The sequence below is a fragment of the Balaenoptera borealis genome (assembly GCF_965194805.1).
Source record: "Balaenoptera borealis genome assembly, chromosome: 14".
Classification (NCBI taxonomy): domain Eukaryota; kingdom Metazoa; phylum Chordata; class Mammalia; order Artiodactyla; family Balaenopteridae; genus Balaenoptera; species Balaenoptera borealis.
The window spans coordinates 60,177,029-60,196,499 of NC_138875.1; the positions used below are offsets into that span (position 1 = coordinate 60,177,029).

General features: G+C 39.8%; 1 protein-coding gene across 7 annotated transcripts in view; it reads left to right on the forward strand.

Moving 5' to 3' along the window:
• Nucleotides 1–19,471, forward strand: part of PTPRM (protein tyrosine phosphatase receptor type M) — a 742,498-nt gene that overhangs the window by 467,079 nt on the left and 255,948 nt on the right. For 5 of the 7 annotated variants that reach the window (XM_082353481.1, XM_082353483.1, XM_082353482.1 and 2 more), the window contains exons 12-13: nt 9,618–9,891; nt 10,910–10,946. In XM_082353481.1, the coding sequence (XP_082209607.1) occupies nt 9,618–9,891; nt 10,910–10,946 (311 nt within the window). Of the gene's footprint in view, nt 1–9,617; nt 9,892–10,909; nt 10,947–18,485; nt 18,561–19,471 lie in introns of all 7 variants that reach the window. The other 2 variants (XM_082353486.1, XM_082353487.1) reach the window with 1 other exon arrangement.

Genomic DNA, 19,471 nt, shown 5'->3' on the forward strand with positions numbered 1-19,471 from the left:
GAGAAGCCCACACACCGCAACGAAGAGTAGCCCCTGCTCTCCACAACTAGAGAAAAGACCGTGTGCAGCAACGAAGACCCAACGCAGCCATAAATAAATAAATAAAAACAAATAAATTTATATGAAAAAAATAGTATCTGTATTCTAAAGGAAACCCATACTTTGACAATAAGTTTATGGTCGTTGTAAGAAATATGTGCAGTCATTCTGTAAAATCATCAGAGTTTTAGAAGACCTACTGTTCCAATCCAAACCCCACAGCGATGAGAAAGCACTGCTGGTTGGAGTAGTTACAAACAAGGGCTCTTTCCTGGGAAGGAAGGTGCAGAGGTGTTCAGAAGCATCAAATATGCAGCCAACCACAGCATGGGGTTTGGTGACCCTGCGTTTAAATCCTAGTGCTTATTTGCCCTGTAATCTCAGGCAAGTGATACTTTTCTGTCTCATTTTCTTCCTCAATTAGTTGTGAGTGATAATATCTACCTCAAAGGGCAGCTAGGAGGTGAAGGACAGTAAGCAAAGCAGTCAGGACAGCATCTAACACAGACGTCATCAGCTCGATATAGGAAAGCTTTTCTTATTTATTGTTGACTCTATTCTGGTCTGTAAAGATGGCAGTACCTTGTAGATAACATGGTAGTCTCTTTTCTTATGCCTGTGTCATAGGAAAGTTTCTAAGTCCCAGTATAATACTTCTGAACCTCAGTTATGATCTGACAGGAATAATAATAATTATGATAATAAAAAAATGAAGAATTGTTGTTACTTGGATTGAGTAGCTATAATGTGTCAGTCCCATGCTTGGTCCTTTATGAAATGATTTCTAATCATCCAGAGCAGAGTTCCTGGTCAGGTGCCAGCACTCTGTGTACAGATATAGGAACTGAGGTCTGGGGGTATTAACAGTCGGCAGTGCTCTCCCTGTGCAACAGTGCATGGCCTGCAAGGCCCCTCCCAGGAGCCATTGCCACCACAGACATCGTCCCTGCAGAATCTCTCTGGAACCAGTGTGGTTACACCTTCCTTTGCAGACATGGGCTTTTCTGAAAATTAATATCCTTTCTTTATTGTCTCTTCCAGTGTTAAGAAAATATATACTGCCTTTGTTTTTAGATTATGATCCTTGCAATCTTTGGGGTTTCTCTCTAATACTTCATTCTTAGAAGTTAGAAGCAGGGTTTTTTGGTTTTGGTTTTCTTCATTATTTCTTCATTATTGTTTTTAAACTAAGACTTCCTTTTTATTTTTTTGGTCAAGCCTAACTCCATCAAAATCTGCTCAATGTTTACTAGCGAAATTTTGAGTACTTGAAGGACTTGGGTTAAACAGCTTTGTTTTAGTGTATTGGATTGTTTTAATCAAATTCATCAGTCTTTTTTTGTTGATATGTATGTTCTTTTTCATATTACCGTGTTTAATAGTCTCTGGAGAATAAAGAAAGAAAATACCAATTCTTTTGAAATGCTTATTAATAGTTTTTTTTTTTAATTGTTCCCTCTTCTTTATTGAAGAATTGTAAACTGCAAGACCATCTTAAACCTTTGGGGCTAAAGGTTCTTTTGTCACAGTTCTGGAACCTTTTGAAAAGGTTCTATCCATTGCTAAAATTGTTTAAGGAAAGGAGCTCTAAATACCTGACTTCCAACCTAAAATTTTTCCTTTTTTCATTGGTACACAGTCACAAAAACCAAAATGTCATTTAACAGTAAAACTTCAGTTTTATATTACTATATTGGCTCAGTTTTTTTATGAGTTATTGTAGCTGAATTGCTACAGAGTGTGTTCACAGAAGGTACTACATCCCTTATTACCACTGCCACCACCCTTCCCCCACCTGATTTTAGGTGACTTTTATTGTATTAAAAAATAATACTCTGGATTCCTTTACTGCCAGGAAACAAAGATCATTTTTATTAAAGTTGCTTTTAGGATGACAGTGTCAGTCATCTCTTTGAAAACGCATTTTGGAAACTAGGTTTGTTCTTCCAGAACCCTTGAAAAGAAGCCAGAAAAATTGCAGGGGAAGATAATAATAATAGAGTAGATGTATTTGAGCAGTTATACTGTGAAACTTAATTTAACTTTCCCTCAGACTCCATTTCCAACTTGCTTTTGTGCATGAAAATATACTGTCTCGCTTTCCTTCCCTTATGTCTCAGATTTTCTTTTTCTTCAACATAATCCCCTCTGAAGGATTCTGTGTAGGAGATCAGAGCTCCAGTCTGATGCTCCGGGACCTGCAGGGCAGGTGCACAGGCCTTGCTCAGGGCCTTCTCTGCAGAAGGCCGGGCCAGGGGCCACTGGCCTGGGAAGGGCGCAAGAGGCTCCCACTGCCAAATTCTACCACCACTGCCCCCAAAACAACCAACACACCTGTAATATTTTGACTTCACCTTAATGATTAAAATGGAGAGCAAATGAAGTACTAAAATTGAGAGTTGATGGCTCTTGTAACCTGCGGCGTGATTAGAGAAGGCAGAAAAAGGAGTTCCAAGTTTGCCTGGCAGGCACCTGTGGGGAGGTGGAGGTGAGCAGAGACCGAGGCTCTGCGTGTTTGCAGGCTGCTCTCCCTGCCCTCCCGCAGAGAGCAATCTACCTGGTCCTTATTCCTCACCTTGGGCATCACAGCGGGATGGGAGTCAGCAACCAGCCCTGGTTGTCATGCCCTGCAGTGTCCTTCTGCCAGGAGCTGGGCGGGATGGAACCTGTGAGGAAAACCCTGCCACTCCTGGGATTCCTCTCCGGGAAACTCGGGCACTGTCGGGACAGGCCTGCTGGGCGGTATGGAACCTGTGAGGAAAACCCTGCCACTCCTGGGATTCCTCTCCGGGAAACTCGGGCACTGTCGGGACAGGCCTGCTGGGCGGGATGGAACCTGTGAGGAAAACCCTGCCACTCCTGGGATTCCTCTCCGGGAAACTCGGGCACTGTCGGGACAGGCCTGCTGGGACCCTGGCAGGCATCTGAGCCAGAGCCCGGCCATCACCCTCAGTGTTTGGTCCTATTGATGAAGGGTCCTCATGCCTCTCGGGAGTCTGATGGGAGACTTGTTGAGACTTGGGAGGGTCTTTGTTGGCACAGGTGGTCGTAGTGAATGGAGATTGCATTGGGAATCCAAAGACATGAGCTTTTTGTTTGTTCTCATTGCTTTATCTCTAATTTGGGGGAAAAGTTGATGGCTGTAGGCAGCACAGGACAGTCTTCAGGCGTCACCGGCAGTAGGAGCGTTTGGGCACTAGGTCCAGGCCAGATGTCCTTGGGGAAGCTGATGCCACAAGAGATTTTTTTTTTTCAATAGATCTTTTTTGGAGTATAATTGCTTCACAATACCATGTTAGTTTCTTTTGTACACCAAAGTGAATCAGCCATATGCATACACATGTCCCCATATCCCCTCCCTCTTCAGGCTCCCTCCCGTCCTCCCTATCCCACCCCTCTAGGTCATCGCAAAGCACCGAGCTGACCTCCCTGTGCTATGCTGCTGCTTCCCACTAGCTATTTTACATTCGGTAGTGTGTATATGTCGATGCTACTCTCACTTCGCCCCGGCTTCCCCCTCCGCGCCCCCGTGTCCTCAAGTCCACTGTAGACACTGACACTCCCCCTCTGTACCCTCTTTCACTCTGTACAAACCTCTGTCAGCATCTTGTCCCAGTTCTTTGTTGGAGGTACCTGTTGCTAACACCCCGAGAACGGGGACAGTGTGGACTTCATTCCTCTTTTTCTTCTTCCCTTGTGCCTGGCACAAGGCTTGATATGTGATAAATATTGTAGAAAATAAGGAAATATGAATAAAATAGTTTTCTTCTCACTTGCTGATGTCACAACTTGCCTGATCTTGTACCAGGGATTATAAAATATCAGAGCTGGAAAGGACCTTAGTGGTCAGGGGATGATTTGGTGGCAGTGCTGGACCCAGTCACCTGGGCATGGGGCTCCCAGTTCACTGTGCTCTCAGCGGCACCCACTTCGGGATGGTGGCAGTTGTATTCTGGCTCACCTGGCCTGCACTACTGCGACTTTTAGGGACTGAAAGATTCTGACTTGAGTATAATAATGAAGATATTTAGTGTGGCTTTGATAGTATTTGATTTTTCTAGTTTTATTCAAATCCCTAGAGCTATTTAAGAAAAACGAGCTTTAAAAATAGTAGCAGACCTTGAGTTATAATTTTTATAGTCATGCATTTGTTATGAAATTGTGATGATTAAATTATGACAAACGTAGCTGAAATGAAATGTGCAAAGGAAAACGTCTTCACTTGTTAAAAGGAGGAGAAGTCACTCTTAAAGATGTTCCATCTTGGACTAATTTACTTGAAATTTGGTGCCTGTCGTGAAGATTAATAACATGTGGCCTTTTACACAGCTTCTCAGCCCGAGTCTAATGTTCTAGTTGTCCTTTTATTATCCCAAACCTCCATAACTAAAGGATTTTTCCTTCCTGCCCTTTGTTCACAATATGGAGCTGTAATTGAGTTCATATTTCTCACCCAACCTTTCAGCTATAATTAATATTTTATTATATCAGATTTTGTCACTAACTAGCAGAGCAGCAGGGTGTGGGACCACGTGCTCAGGCGTGCTTACACATACACACACACATGTGCACACACATGCAGAACAGAAGTAACTTAGGGATGCCAGGCGAGCTCCTGATGATGAATTATGGCCGAGAGAACATCAGTTTTATTTATGGTACCCTGAAAATATGCCACAGCAATAGATGGCCGATCCTATCTAGAAGAGAGCAGGACAAAGAGAAATTAAAGTGGGCAACATAGAATATTCGACCCCACGGATCAGTTTATGCTGCGCAGTGTGTTACCCAGGGTCCATTGTGTGTGGAAAACTAGTGATCAGACCTCATTTGTGAGTCAATGAGCAGGACAGGCTCGGTCAGCTGCTCTCAGCACCAGTGTTAATGTGGATCCTAGTCATGATGACAAACACATTGAACTTATTGAACTGACCTTTCTTTTTCCTCATTTTAAACTGGTGACAATTCTTTTAAAATGTAGTTCAGTTGTACCAGGTCATTTGGATCTTCAGGGTGTCATTTCAGTAAATGCTGACAGGTTTAGGGAAAGGATGTGACTGAAAAAGAACAGGAAGAAAATACATTCTGTGTTATTGCATAAATAAACCTGAATTACACATTTATTTTACCTGCCTTGAATATAATTTATACTTTCATTTTCCCTTACCCCCCCCAAAGAGTTAATCTTCAAGAAGATATTAATACTAGACTCTATTCTTTTTTTCTAGAGAGAGAATAGGTGGTTTTTACCAAAAATTGCAGATGAAGCTGAAAGTCACTAATAGTGCCATGAAATGAAAAATATTGTAAGTCCTTGAAATGATGAGAAATGCCAACTTTAAAGGACTGGCAAAAGCAGCAGTGAAACGGATCAGTACTTTTCTCCTCCTTACCCCCCCATCCTGCTATCTGGTTGGATAATCCTCCAAGATTTTATGCTGATAAGAAACAGAATAAGTAGATAGAAAAATGGACTTATGACTAAGGGCTTAATCTGGAAATGAATTAGGACACACATCTTGAAGTCAATTTCAAATCTGCAGCAGGCTTCCCCTAACATCTTCAAAGTTAGAAAAGACCAAAGCCATTTTGTCACATTTGAACTTTCAAGTTTAACAAACTACATGAAAGATGTTCAGATGTTCTTTTCTAGGTTATACTTCATGGGCTAGTCTATATAAATGCAGATTTCTTATTCACCTTCTAAAAGCCTTAGAGTTTTGTTGTAGAAAAGCCTAGCATCAATTAAACTTTAAATTAAATTTCACTCTGTAAGAAAGTTCGGATACAGCGATGTCACATTTTTGGCAGATTCATCTTCACGATGGATTCTGCCCTCACGTTGCACATGCCGTAGGGAAGTTTTATGTGATTTTAAATTCCAGAATAGTGGTGGCGGAAGGCTAGGAATGGTGAGACTTTGATAAACAAAGAGGCCGCGAGTAACACATTAAAAGGATAAAAGAATTTTAATTCAGCTGACTAAGCTAGAAACTTCCGTTTGGTTTTCCATCTGTGAGCATTTGCTTTTTTCAATCATCCTTTTAGGAAAAACATTCAAACAGTGAGATTTTCAAATCTGCTTTTGAGATGACACTTGTGGTTGGAGAGATCTTGTGAAAATCATCAGTGGGATGATGTTATTTGTACAAATGAAAAGCACATCAGTCACCAAGTTCTGTCCAGGTACCATTGACCTGGATGCCAGTAATGTGTTCATTTCCATCCAGGAGGCAGCAATGTGTGGCCACTGGGCAGCAGAACGGATTCAGCCATTTTTCATTAGCACTTGGACTTTGATAAAGGGGAATAGAAAAGAGCTGCTTGACCTTTCAGCGCTTAAATTATTAAAGAGCAAATAGATTTGAGGTCTGGATGCTTGCAAATCTAATTTGTCTTGTGGAGCAAGGATGAAAAGACGTTTTGGGTTTGAAATTGCTCTAGTCAACTTAGTTCTTCCTTTAATATATCTGAAGATGAGTAGATGGTAGCTATTTAAAAAGTAATATGTCTGGAGTAGAGTGCATGGTGTAACATACCAACTGGCTGAAATGGAGGCCCACTAAATAATCATTTAATTCTTGCATTTTCATCTGATCCTCCTAAACTTGCTGCTTGGAAAAATTAATTTTTTTCATCCATATTCACTTAGATGGCATTTAAATTACAAAACAAAATTGTCTTTCTCTAGGGAGTGTCAAATATCATATTGTTCAAGTTAAATCAGGCCAGTGCCTGGCACATACTAGGGGCTCAGAAAGTATGCGTTGACTTAATAAATGAGGAAAGCTGGGGAAAGATGGGTGGAAAGTGAGGATGGAGATGAGGGGAGAGAGGAAACAGAGTTGCAGCTTCTGATTCTCTCCATTTCTCCTTATTTGCGGTTGTACAGGGTAAACTTGCAATCTAACCTGCATGATCTTATTGCAAAACCTTTTTCTTGACAATTCCCTTCTCTCTTACCTCTTGGGTATTCAGGAAATGAATACAAAAGAAACTTAGTATTAAATTTTAGTAAAGAGAAGCATATTAGTGAATATCAGTATATTTCCTCCCTCCTACTACATATAAGGTATATAAAGTAAAAATTACTTCTGGATTACATTACGCTTTCAAAAATATGTACTTCGTGGCCCACTTCATTCTGTCTCATGAGATACAGAAGTGACTGACTGTGTTGTCGGATGGTCAGCAGACCACATCTACTATTTAATTAACTATGTGCCCCAGATAGAATGGGCACCTCACCTCTGAACCTTAGTTTTCTCTCATCAGTAAAACCAGAAAATAAAACCTACATGTGCAAGGCTCCTGGCCTAGCACTTCCTGTATGGAATAACTTCTGCAAATTTTTTTCTTTGCATAAATCTTCATATTTCTACTTTGTCTAGTATACTAGGCTTCCCGGAAGGTGTTTTTAAAGTGGAATTTTGAAAATCATGTCCTATAGAAAGTAAATTGGAAAAGCTTGCTGATAGAAGAAAACCAGTGTTAAAAATTACTTAATGGAGAATCTCTTTGCAAAGCAATTAATTATTCTTTGATTTATCCATCTTGTGAGAGTAGTTCTTGTATGCTGAATAAAAATTCTGAATAAAAAAAATATAAAATGTACCTTGGAGACCCATCTAGTTCTCTCATTTCATAGGAAAAAAAATAAGAACCAAAGACGTTAATTTAAAACCCCAGTTTTAGCAGAACTAGGAGTAGAGTCTAGGGGATGCACACGCCAGTGTCTGCTACCCTGACAGAAGGCGTTGCAGGAAAACAGTCACACTCTCTTAATGATGTTTGCACTTCTCTAACCGAAGCCTCGAGAGTTACACGTTGTCCCTCTGTTACATTCTGTTGGTTGCATGCAATCTTCAAGGTTAGCCAACACCATACTTGGTGGGAGAAATGTCAAAGAACTTGCAGATATAGTGGAATCGCCACATCTGACTGTAGATGTAAGAGGTCAGGGAGAAGGGGGAGTGAAATCAAAGCCCCCTCTGTCTCTGCCTGTGTTCCTTGTTCCCCCCACCCCCAAAGGAAGGTCCTTCCTAAATTCTTCCTTCCATGTTGGATACACCCTGCAGTGAGAACTCTGCAAGATTTGGTGGAGCATCTTATGGGACCAATAGAAAGTCTTGATGTTAGGAAGTAAGAGTCATATTTCTTTTCTTTTCTTTAAGTTTACATCCCTGCTCAGAAGTCCCTTTATCATTATTTACACTGTAAACCTGCTGGACTCCCTGCCTACTGAGCAATCATTCTGATGTTGTACAACCATCGATTTTTGTTTGGACAGAATTACAAACTGAACGGCAGCTGCGTTGCATGACTGAAATAGAATGTGCTAAGTGGTTGTACTTCCAGAAACAGGAGATTCACTGGGTGCAGATTCAGAGTTCACACGGACAGGAGCACAGAGAGGGACCTCTCCGGGCCGACCCCAGCGCGTGGCGTTGGTAGGCACCTCCCTTCTACTCTGTTTCCCCGGCTTTAATGAGTGGCTGTGCTGAGGAGCCCCAGGGTTACAGCGTTGCTCGGGGAGTCACGGTGCTTTTCTGACAAAGTGAGAAAAAGATATATCTCCTTGTCAGAACGACTTGCAATCTAGTCTGGATTCAGTTTTTGAAAGCTGCTGTCAAGGTTTGTTTTTTCTCAGTATTAGAAACTTTTTTTTTCCCCAACCAAACTGCACAACAGTTCATCATTCTAGTAAATGTATGTAGCTCAATAAAGAAGTCCATCCCTTCAAGGTTTCTCCTATTCTCCTAAGGTTAATTCGAAATTCACAGATATTGGAAGGGGGTGGGGAGGGAAAGGTGAGTAGGGACCAGGAGATCTACTCCTTGCTGGGGACGTCTGTCTCTCAGGCATCTTCTGAGGATACTCATTCCCATCTTATCTTTATATAGAATTCAAGTAGCCCTGTTCATGATTTACTCTTAGAAACCACTTGTAACTCCAGGGTGTTGGCTTTTGAAATTCCAGTGCCTTTTCTCTGCTTTTCTGATGTCCTCACTTTCCGCTGACCGAATATGGTGCAAGGCAAAGGAATAGAAGGAAAATATGGGAAGTTACACCTTGGTTAACCCGAATCATCACACACTGTATCTTGTGACTTGATAAAACTTCACACACGTTCATACAGATGTCACTGAAGAAAATATTACGTTGCCTTTTTTAATAAACTTACGGTTAATATTGATTGGTTCATTGACTAGGTAAACTGAGTTCATTTTCTACAAATTCATCTTCATTTACATGTAAGAAGAACGTTACCTTGGTGTCCTGCTCGCATAAACAGCAGAGATTGTTATATAAAAACGTTTTAACTATGGTAAATTTTCTTTCCCTCAAGAAATTGTCTTATTTGGGGGTGAGAGAGTTCTGTGCAAAAGCATTAAGCACTTTCCCTCTCTTTCATGGAGCAAGTGTTGAATCCGTGTCCATTAGGCACTAAGCACTTATTATTGGCTCTATCCAGTGTGTTCTTTATTTGGGGTGTCCTGTGGGTCTCCGCAGTTGAAGACCATGGGGATCAACTCTGTTATCCGAAACTATCACTGATAATACTCTCTTTTTTCTAGTGTCTACCAAATAGTTGTCGAGGAAGAGCGTCCTCGAAGAGCTAAAAAGACAACAGAAATCTTAAAATGCTACCCGGTGCCCATCCACTTCCAGAATGCTTCTCTACTGAACTCCCAGTACTACTTCGCTGCTGAATTCCCAGCCAACAGCCTCCAGTCAGCTCAGCCTTTTACTATTGGTGATAATAAGACATACAATGGATATTGGAACACCCCTCTCCTTCCCCATAAAAGCTACAGAATTTATTTCCAAGCTGCTAGCAGAGCTAACGGGGTAAGTTTTATAAATGGCTGTTTACTTAGGCCATTCAGCATTATCAGTGCGAACACAGTCAGATCACATAAGGTAGCCGTAAGAAGGAAAGTCATGCTTTTGTGTGCTTTTACTTGGAATAAATGTGTTTTATTCTCTCTTTTTAAAATTATTTTCACCTGGAGAAATTCATGGGAAGAAATGCATATATTCATATTTGTTTGGGTAGGAAGAATATATTGTCAACATGATGGTTTTTATTTTCAGTTTTTACTTGTTACCAAAAGTTGGCTAGTAATTCTGCTTAGCCTACTATTTTACAGGGAAATAGTACAGCTCTAACACGTACATTCAGCTCATTTACAATTTTGTGAGATTCACAACATCTGTCTTTTCAGCATATTCTGTCCCATTTCTTTGGTTCCACAAGAGTTTAAGCTTCCTATATAGCTGGGACTAAATTAGTTATCTTTCTTTTTTTTCTAAGAGAAAACAGCTTTGGAAAGATGAAATAGAAACAAAATAAAAACTATCAAGTTGTTTTTGAATTTTTTTCCCTTTCCTGTTCAGACCAACCCAGAGCTCTGATGAGATAGGAAAGTCTCCTTAGAAGGAAGGGCAAATTTTCCAGATACGACAGTGGTTTCCTCCTTCACAGCGTGGGTCTCGGTACCATCATTGCCTTTGGCCAGTGAGAAGGGGGGGAAATCAGGGGCACAGATTTTGCCCACAAGTGTCTGCACAGGGAGCCAGTGAGGGTCCGGAGGAGGAAGCCAGGGGGGCCACCTGGCAGAGGCGTTCTGTGTGTAACTCCAGGCTCGCCATCTGCTCCCGGGGTGCCCACCAGCGCCACCGCCAGCACTGGAGCCGGAAAATGTATCAGAGCGCAGTCCAAGCGCTAATCACTGTGTGGTTAATGCCACACTTGGAACAATGAGAACCTCCCTTATCCGTATTTAAAGAGAACTGCAGAGATTTTATTTGTTTCACATAAAACATGAATAGTGATTTTTTTTTTCCCCCTCTTTATTTAACACAGGAAACCAAAATAGACTGTGTCCAAGTGGCCACAAAAGGTAGGTTGAAATTGTGCGAAGCTCTGCTGGCTTCTGTCCTTTACGAGTTTAGATGGCGTTTCAGGACTTCTTGAAATGTTCATGTCATTGAAATCAGTGTGTGGGGGGATGTGTGCTCCTAGGTGTGTGCTAGGATTGTAGGCCAGTTAAATTTGACTGTGTTTCACACAGGTATTTTTTTTTAATGAGAAGTCACATTGCTGTGTTTCAAAGCAGTTTTCAATGGTTCTCTTTTTAAAACTTCTATTAAAATAGAATTGATTTTTATATGATCTCGTTTATACTGTGGTATAAACCACAGTACCCTACATAGTAATACTGTGTCTAGTGAATGTTCAGATGCACAATAGTAAAATACCTCCTGCTGTTTTAAAGCAATTATCTAGTTATAATAGATCTGTAGAGTCTGCGTGGGCTTTTTTCACTGGGGATGTGTGTCTCTTTGAACCCAGGAACCAGGTGATGTTATTGTGGACCTTCTGTTTCCCAGGCCTGGTTACAATACTGAGAAAATGTGATTGAGGATGAAAGGTAGATTAGGATGAACCAGCGTAAGCTCACCACACAGGGCTTCCTAAAGAAGAGAGTGCAGGTGTGTGTGTGTGTGTGTGTGTGTGTGTGTGTGTGTGTGTGTGTACACATACTGTAACATCATCTTGTCAACCTCACAGTGTGCTTTTGCCATCCCATGTGGAAGTATTTGAGAAAATGCCACGAGAAACATGCGATGCTGCAGGAAAACGAGGCAGTATACGTTAACACTTGTAGTTAAACGCAGTCTTTCAGATCAGTAGAGGAGCCATGAGCACAGGGAGGAAGTGCTGTGAGACTGAATTTGGGAAGGACGGCAAGAAAGCAGAAAGCACCAGATTTCGTCAGCTCATAGGGAGTCACTTGACAGGTTCTGTTGGATGAACCTATCTTGTTTTTGCTGTTTAACGTTCAGGCAGCTTAGTTTGAATATATCGTGGGTGCCCATCGGCATTTTCAAAATTCTCATTGAATTCTTATTTCCTGAAGAAACATGACCTTTTTATTCCATTAACTTGACACACATTTCTTGGTTTCATGTTATGTGCCAGGCCTTGTGGGAGGTACTCACCTTATTTGTATTTTGTTTGTCCTCATGGGCTCATAGCTCTATCTCCAAGAATCTCCTTATATTGATTTTAAAACACTCAATTCTTTATATCATATTGTACCTGATTAAGAGCCTTTATTTTTAGGGATAAATTAATAAAAAATGAAATTACAGACATTGATGTGTTTTCTAAACTGTAATTCGCTGTTAACTATTAATTATCACAGTATTACAAGGCTTTTGAATGAGGTATCGACGTTCTCAGGCCTCTGATCATGGCCCATGCTCAGGCTGCTTTATTGAATTCTGCTGACCCTTGAGGTCTCAACAGAAAACCCAGTTCCAGAGTGCCTGATTCATAATGCCTTGCATTTCACATCACAGCTGAAAGTTAAAATTACTTTCATATGTATGTTCTCATTTATTTCTTCTAAATTACTGTGAGAAAGGAGACATGTATTGCTATTTTTATTTTTGAGACGAAGAAAATGCATATTTGGGGAGATGAATTGACTTGCCAAGGTCACTCAGCTAATAATGTGTGTGTCAAGGCTTGATCCCAAGCGTTTGGCCTCCTACACCAGTGTTTCCCTGTATCTCATGGCTTTTCACCCAGCAGAACCTCTGGCCAATCGTAGTTCTGCAGCATATAAGTATCTGTCCTCCTTTTTATTAGAACTGAGTCACCACCCAGTTGACTCTGGAAACAGCAGAATATCTGCCATCCTGTTCATGTGCAGAGTTAAATAATTATATAAACAACACACTAGTAAATATGGAAATGTGGCGTTTGCTCTTTTCACAATAGATTGAATTAGATGGTGATTTGGATCGTTTTCTTCTATCATCAGCTAGATTTAATCAATATTGTAATTTGTTTTTCAATTCACCAAAGGATGATTAGGCAATCAGATGACCTGATTGACTAAATATTTCTCCGCTCATATTTTCTGAGTCATTTGCAAACATTTACACAGCAACAAACTCTATCCAACCAAATAACCTTTTGCGAGGGAAGAGGGAAACAAATTTTAATTTTCATTGCCTCACTTTGTCATTCCTATTCATAAAATCACAGCACAGGAGGGAACCTCGGGAGATAGTCTCCTGCTGGGTGAAAACTACACTGTCTGGTACCATTTTATTTCATGAATTTCTATATGTACAGGTTCAGCAACCTTCCTTTACAGCACCGTCCAATGTTTCATCACCTTTATAATCAGATCATTTTTTGCTTATTCATACTAAAATTGATTTTGCAATGAAGGAAGCCATTCCATCTTGACGACTTCATCAAAACAGAGAAATTGGCAGGTCTGACAGTGTTACTGGTACCCTATCATAAAGATGTTTGAAATTTAAAAGAGTTAAGCATCTTGACTGTTTTTGCCACTTAGTGCTGACAATATAGTGGCTTAATTGAATTTTCAGACACTAAACCACTTTCCTGAGCAGCATTTTGAATTTACAAAGATTTCAGTGTTCTCGTGAAACAATTGTTGACAAGTATCTTTATAGAGAAAGTATGGAGGTGGATTTTTTTCCACAAGGAACTAATTTGTAATTTCAAACACGGATATGTCTCTTAAAGATACATTTCATGCTAGTTATAAATTTAATGTAGTGATTATTTTAATCATATTCCAAGGGTACATTTTGATTCTAATCATCTCAAATATAAAGCCTCATAAAAAATTGGACACCAGAAAATACCTAAGGTGGGTCATTACATATCTCCATATGTTGGGGGATTGCCTGTATTTTTATGTATCCTCCTTTAATTTATATACCTAGATTCGTCATAAGTACATATGGTTAGCTATAGGCAAACTCACCCCAGACTATTCTATCTCTTGAGTTAAAAAGGCACCATACGGGACTTCCCTGGTGGCGCGGTGGTTAAGAATCCGCCTGCCAATGCAGGGGACACAGGTTCGAGCCCTGGTCTGGGAAGATCCCACATGCCGCGGAGCAACTAAGCCCGTGTGCCACAGCTACTGAGCCTGCACTCTAGAGCCCGTGAGCCACAACTACTGAGCCTGCAATCCACAACTACCAAAGCCCGCGTGCCTAGAGCCCATGCTCCACAACAAGAGAAGCCACCACAATGAGAAGCCCGCACACCGCAACGAAGAGCAGCCCCCACTCGCCACAACTAGAGAAAGCCCGCACGCAGCAATGAAGACCCAATGCAGCCAAAAATAAAATAAATAAATTGATAACAATTAACTAAATAAATAAATTAAATTGTAAAAAAAAAAAAAGAAAGACACCATACGATGACAATATACTTGATGTTTTGGGGTTACCCTCCCAACAGGATTCTTTTTAATCTTTATGGTGGAGTACATAGAATGGCTTTTAGTTATTTTTAGATTCTCCTAATTTTTATTTTGATTTTTAATCACATTCACATTTTTATAGTTGAATTCTGTTTAACACCACTTGATCCAGCTGTGTCTTAGCAATCCTTGTATATGTTTTCCTTAACTTTCACATACCTTATGGCTGCCTATGGTAACTAGTAGGGTGGAAACTCTTTTCTGCTAGTTTTGGAAGAATTTGTTAATGATCAATTCTAAAGAATTTGTTGATGATCAATTCTTAACTGACAGGAAACTTTTACTTTCACTTAAAAGTAAAAATCCGTCTTGTTAGTAAATTAGATTTCTTGTATTAAATGAGGTATAGTCATTCTAATTGATATAATAATTAGTTTAAACTGTTTACTTTGCATTAATCTCCCATAAAATAATTTTTTCCATGACATGATGCCAGCTATGTTTCTCCTTGACAACATAGCCATTTGGGAGCTTTCTTGTTATACATTTATTTAAAAAAAAAATATTTGAGGACACACATAGATCAAAAGTGAGGGGATGGAAAAAGATATTTCATGCAAACGGAAATGGCAATAAACCAGGGATCACAATACTCATATCAGACAAAACAGGCTCTAAAACAAAGGCCATAAAGAAAGATAAAGAAGGACACTGCATAATGATAAAAGGATCAGTACAAGAAGAGGATATTACACTTGTCAACATACATGTACCCAGTATAGGAGCACCCAAATACATAAAACAAATACTAACAGACATAGATGGAGAAATTGGTGGGAATACATGATAGTAGGAGACTTTAACACCCTGCTCACATCAATGGACAGATCTTCTGGACAGAAAATCAGTAAGGCAACAGAGATCCTTAATGATACAATAGAGCAGTTAGAGTTAATTGATATTTTCAGGACATTACATCCAAAAAAAACCAGAATACACATTCTTTTCAAGTGCACATGGAACATTCTCTAGGATTGACCACATACAAGGGCACAAAACAAGCCTCAACAAATTTAAGAGGATAAAAAAAATTTACGTGCCTATTATGTTAGGCATAGTGTAATCTGTAAAACTTCCAAACATAGGTACATAAATATATCACTTTTTAAATTTTGAGGATTTCGAGTTCATAAAAGTTTTGAGGTTTTTGTTTGTTTCTTTGTTTTTAGTGTATGGGGGGAGGGGTGTCATATGTATTAACTTATTCCTCTCCTTGCTATGATTTGACTAGCGGCAGTATAGCTAGAAATCAAGACAAAAACTGCATGAAAACTACATGTTAAATTATTTTCAAAAGTATTATAGTAGTCAGATATAAACCTTAAAGAAAAAGAAAACAAAACCATTATTCTAATGTCATATTTTAAGGTGAATTTTCTGTGTGAAAGTGCTCCACTGTTTTTAAGTGTAGTCTTTTATTTAACTTACATTTTTATGGCAATGTGCTTTGCTGGGAGACCTTCAGGAAACTTTGAAGGATTTCTATTGTTCTGATACAATTTCTAACTATATTCAGAAATGGGAATGTTTCTCTTTTTAATCACTAGGCTCTTTGAGAAGTTTCTCTACACTGTTTTTCTGTTCATTGTTTTGTTCAAAGAAATGCCATCCTTTCTAGGCCACAGTGCTACAGAATGAAAGTACACTGATAAAAAGAACTGAAAAGAATGTCGAGATGTAAAGCTAATTAAGATTCCTTTTAATTACTCATATTCAACACACAAGCAAACAAATTATATAGTAAGGCCGCTCATATATGCTAATCTGCTATCATTTAGCTCTGGGTTTAGAAATAGAAACGTAAATATGATACGCATTTGCCGCTCTGCATTTTGTAGAGAAAATATTTCCTTTTCTCGACTTGAAAGTCTCCATACTGTATGTCATGAGTGCATTAAGGCCCCCAAGAAGTTCCTAAGGAAAGGAAACCTGTTTAACTTTGTTCAGCCCTACAGTTTCTAAATTTATTTGACCCAATCTCATTTTTCAAGGAGCCCTAGAGTCATATAAAACCCAGTTTGGTAAATACTGGATCTTCAAATTCCAGAAGATACCACCACCTGCAACTGAAATGGCAGGTTAGGAGCCGATACACCGGGTGTGATGTTTACTCTCCCGTGTGCACCTTTGTACCTAAAGGAGACCCTAAGCTTATCAGCACTAGACGCCATCTTTAAAGCTTAGGAATTTAGCGATACTCTCTTTCATAATGCATTCTTTTGATATTTTAAGACATAGTGCAGCAAGTTGTTCTGTAAAGGGCAGATGGTAAGTATCGTAGGCTTCCTGACCCACACTGTCTCCATCAGAGCCCCTCAGCCCTGCCTTTGCTGTGGAAGGGCAGCCGTCATCATGGGTGAACATGACTCTTTGCCAATAAAACTTTATTTGCAAAAGCAGGCAGTGGGCCAGCTGACCCCTATTTTACAGTAATTTGTAACAAAATCAAGTTTTTTCCTTGTAACCAAGAATAATTGTCACAAAGGAACACTTTACAAGGCAGAACATAGAGATCAGATAGAAACCCTTCCTGATCCCTGTCATGGACTTTTCCATTTGAGTTTTGAGCCTCAGTTTGTAACTTGTCTTCCTTTGAGTTGTGAATACAGGGCTGCCTGACATAGCTCTTTTCAAATATCATTTTGTTCATATTGTTTACCAATTTCAGTATCGGATAGATGTTCTATTTTTATAGAAACAATGTAATTTTTCTCAGACGTAGAGTAGGTCAAATTTTCCTGTAAGTAATGGAAAACTGCACAGGAATGTTGGTTGAACAACAGTATCTATGACCAAGCAAGTGTTCTGTGCATAAACTTGGAATTGGTACCAACTTTATCACGAGTCTTAGAGATAACATTTTACTGTTTACAGTTTATTATGCAATTTTGCATACTGTGTCATACCAAGAAAATTATCTTTGTGATATCTTGGGAGCTCTCCATTCTCTGTCCAAACTGTTAGTTTATTCATCTCACTGAGCAAAACTAAAAAGTTTTCATTAGTAACACGTGAAAGATGATGATACCACTTTTAAACTCAGTTGCCTCTGTTGTCTGGCTACAAGGAGCAACTCTGTTTGAACAGTGCAAAGGGATATTTCAAACTATTATGTACCAGCAGTTTTGGGTTTAATTGTCTGCAGATGGTAGATGATCTATTTTCCTTACTTGTTGCCACATTTCTGATAGCACCCAGGCTGTTCCATGTAAATTAGTCTTCTTTCATGTAAGCCTGTCCTTAATTTTCCAATATTTTTTCTTTGCATCATTTTCCAGCTGTATCATGTTAGAACTGACGTTTTAATTTTCTCTCTTTTTTTTTTTCAATATCTGTGTGTCATGAATGTTAACCATTTAAACTCAACTGCTGAGCTCTTCAGGCAAACCAAGAAACCCGCCTGGTCCGCTTCAAGAATCTTAATCATTTCTCTGGTCACATGTTAACCATGACAACTATAGCAAAGGCAATGATTAGTCTCTTTTTTTTAACTGATGTTTTGAGATGCGTTTTTTTTTCATTCCCTGAATGTGACAAAATAAAATTCCTAAATGGAAATTCTCTACAGGAAATTTAGTTATCAGAGAAATTTCTCTACATAAAAATGTTTTTAGTGAAGGAAGATAATATTCTTCACAAAGGTGATTTTAGCAAGAAGAGAAAATATTGTGACTTAAGCAGAAGAATTTTAAATAACCTATTACATGTTGAAAGCTTCAAGTTTGGCTCATCAGAATTAGCAATGAATCTTTCTACCCCCTTCTCAGGAGCAGTTGAAAACACTATTCCATCTAGATCCTTATTTAGAACGAATGTTTTTGGTTTTTGCTTTTTTTTTCCCCCCTTTAGTCAATCTATCCACAATCTCAGCCCAAGCTTGCAACTGTGTCATGGTTAGAAATCCAAGTGCCTGATGAAAGCCTGTTTAAGGGAAACGAACTCAGAAAATTCAACGGCTCGCTGCGGTTGTTTTCCTTTCTCCTTCTCTTTTTGTTGTTGCTGGAAGAAAGTTGAGATGATGTGATATGCGGATGGAGATTCTCCTTGCTAGCCTAGCTTCAGTCTGGCTTTTTCTTCCCTCATGCATGCTGACCTGGGAATCTTCCTTTGCCATAGCTGCGATAATCGTGACTCAGCTTACGACACCTCACATTCGCATCGCCCCTGCTGCAGGCGACGACCAGCTGACAGGTCAGACCTTCAAGTATAGATGAGTCATCTTGCCCATTTCCTCCTCATTTTTCTCAGCTTCGTTTCCCCTCTACATCTCCTCCTTCGCTTTAAGGCTTGTTGACAATGTCTCCGACTCTGGGTGCAGACCTGTGCCCGCGTTAAATTAAGTGGTGTGCTCGGCCTCTTCTGTGTGCACATGCATACCCCTGCATTCAGCACAACCCCGCTGCATGATCCCATTGTCTGTGTGTCTGTCGGTATGTTCCTTTCTAGCCTAATGTTATACAGAATGAAATTTGCTGGATTTGCAATGGCAATGCCATCCAAGAGGATTTCAATCAAAACACGTAAAGATGTTTTCCCAGCTATCCAAATTAATCCAGAAAGGCGTCGAGATCTGAGCGTGAGAGGTTTATTTTCACCTTGCAGGGTCTAGTTTGCACACGCATTTAGCGATCCACAGGCTGATCTGCCAGCGTTGTCAAGTGAAGCCCCCCAAAGATGTTTTGGGGTGACGCTGTTCAAACAGCTTTTCAAGTTCCTACAACTGGAGCAGAGCAGATCGCATTCCTTATAGATCCTTGTTTCAAAGCACACTGTTTATAGCAAGCAGAGGCACATCTGCAAGTCAAATGCACTGAATAATTTAGGGAAGTTTTTAAAAAATTGAATGGCTTCGAGTCGTGGAATTGAACTATGTGCCTCTTTATACCAAGGGAAGTTAGCTTGTCCATTTGAACTGCCTCTAAAGGTATACGGACAAACGTATAAACTTATATAGGAAAAGAAACCAGTACATTACTGCATATCAAAGGTGAGTGGTTAGAGAATGCCAGAAGACCAGCTTTGGTCCTGCAAGAGAAGCAAGCCATTGTCAAGGTTTCTAACACAGTCACAGGAGCAGGACTCAAGTTCTGCTTTCAGAGGCA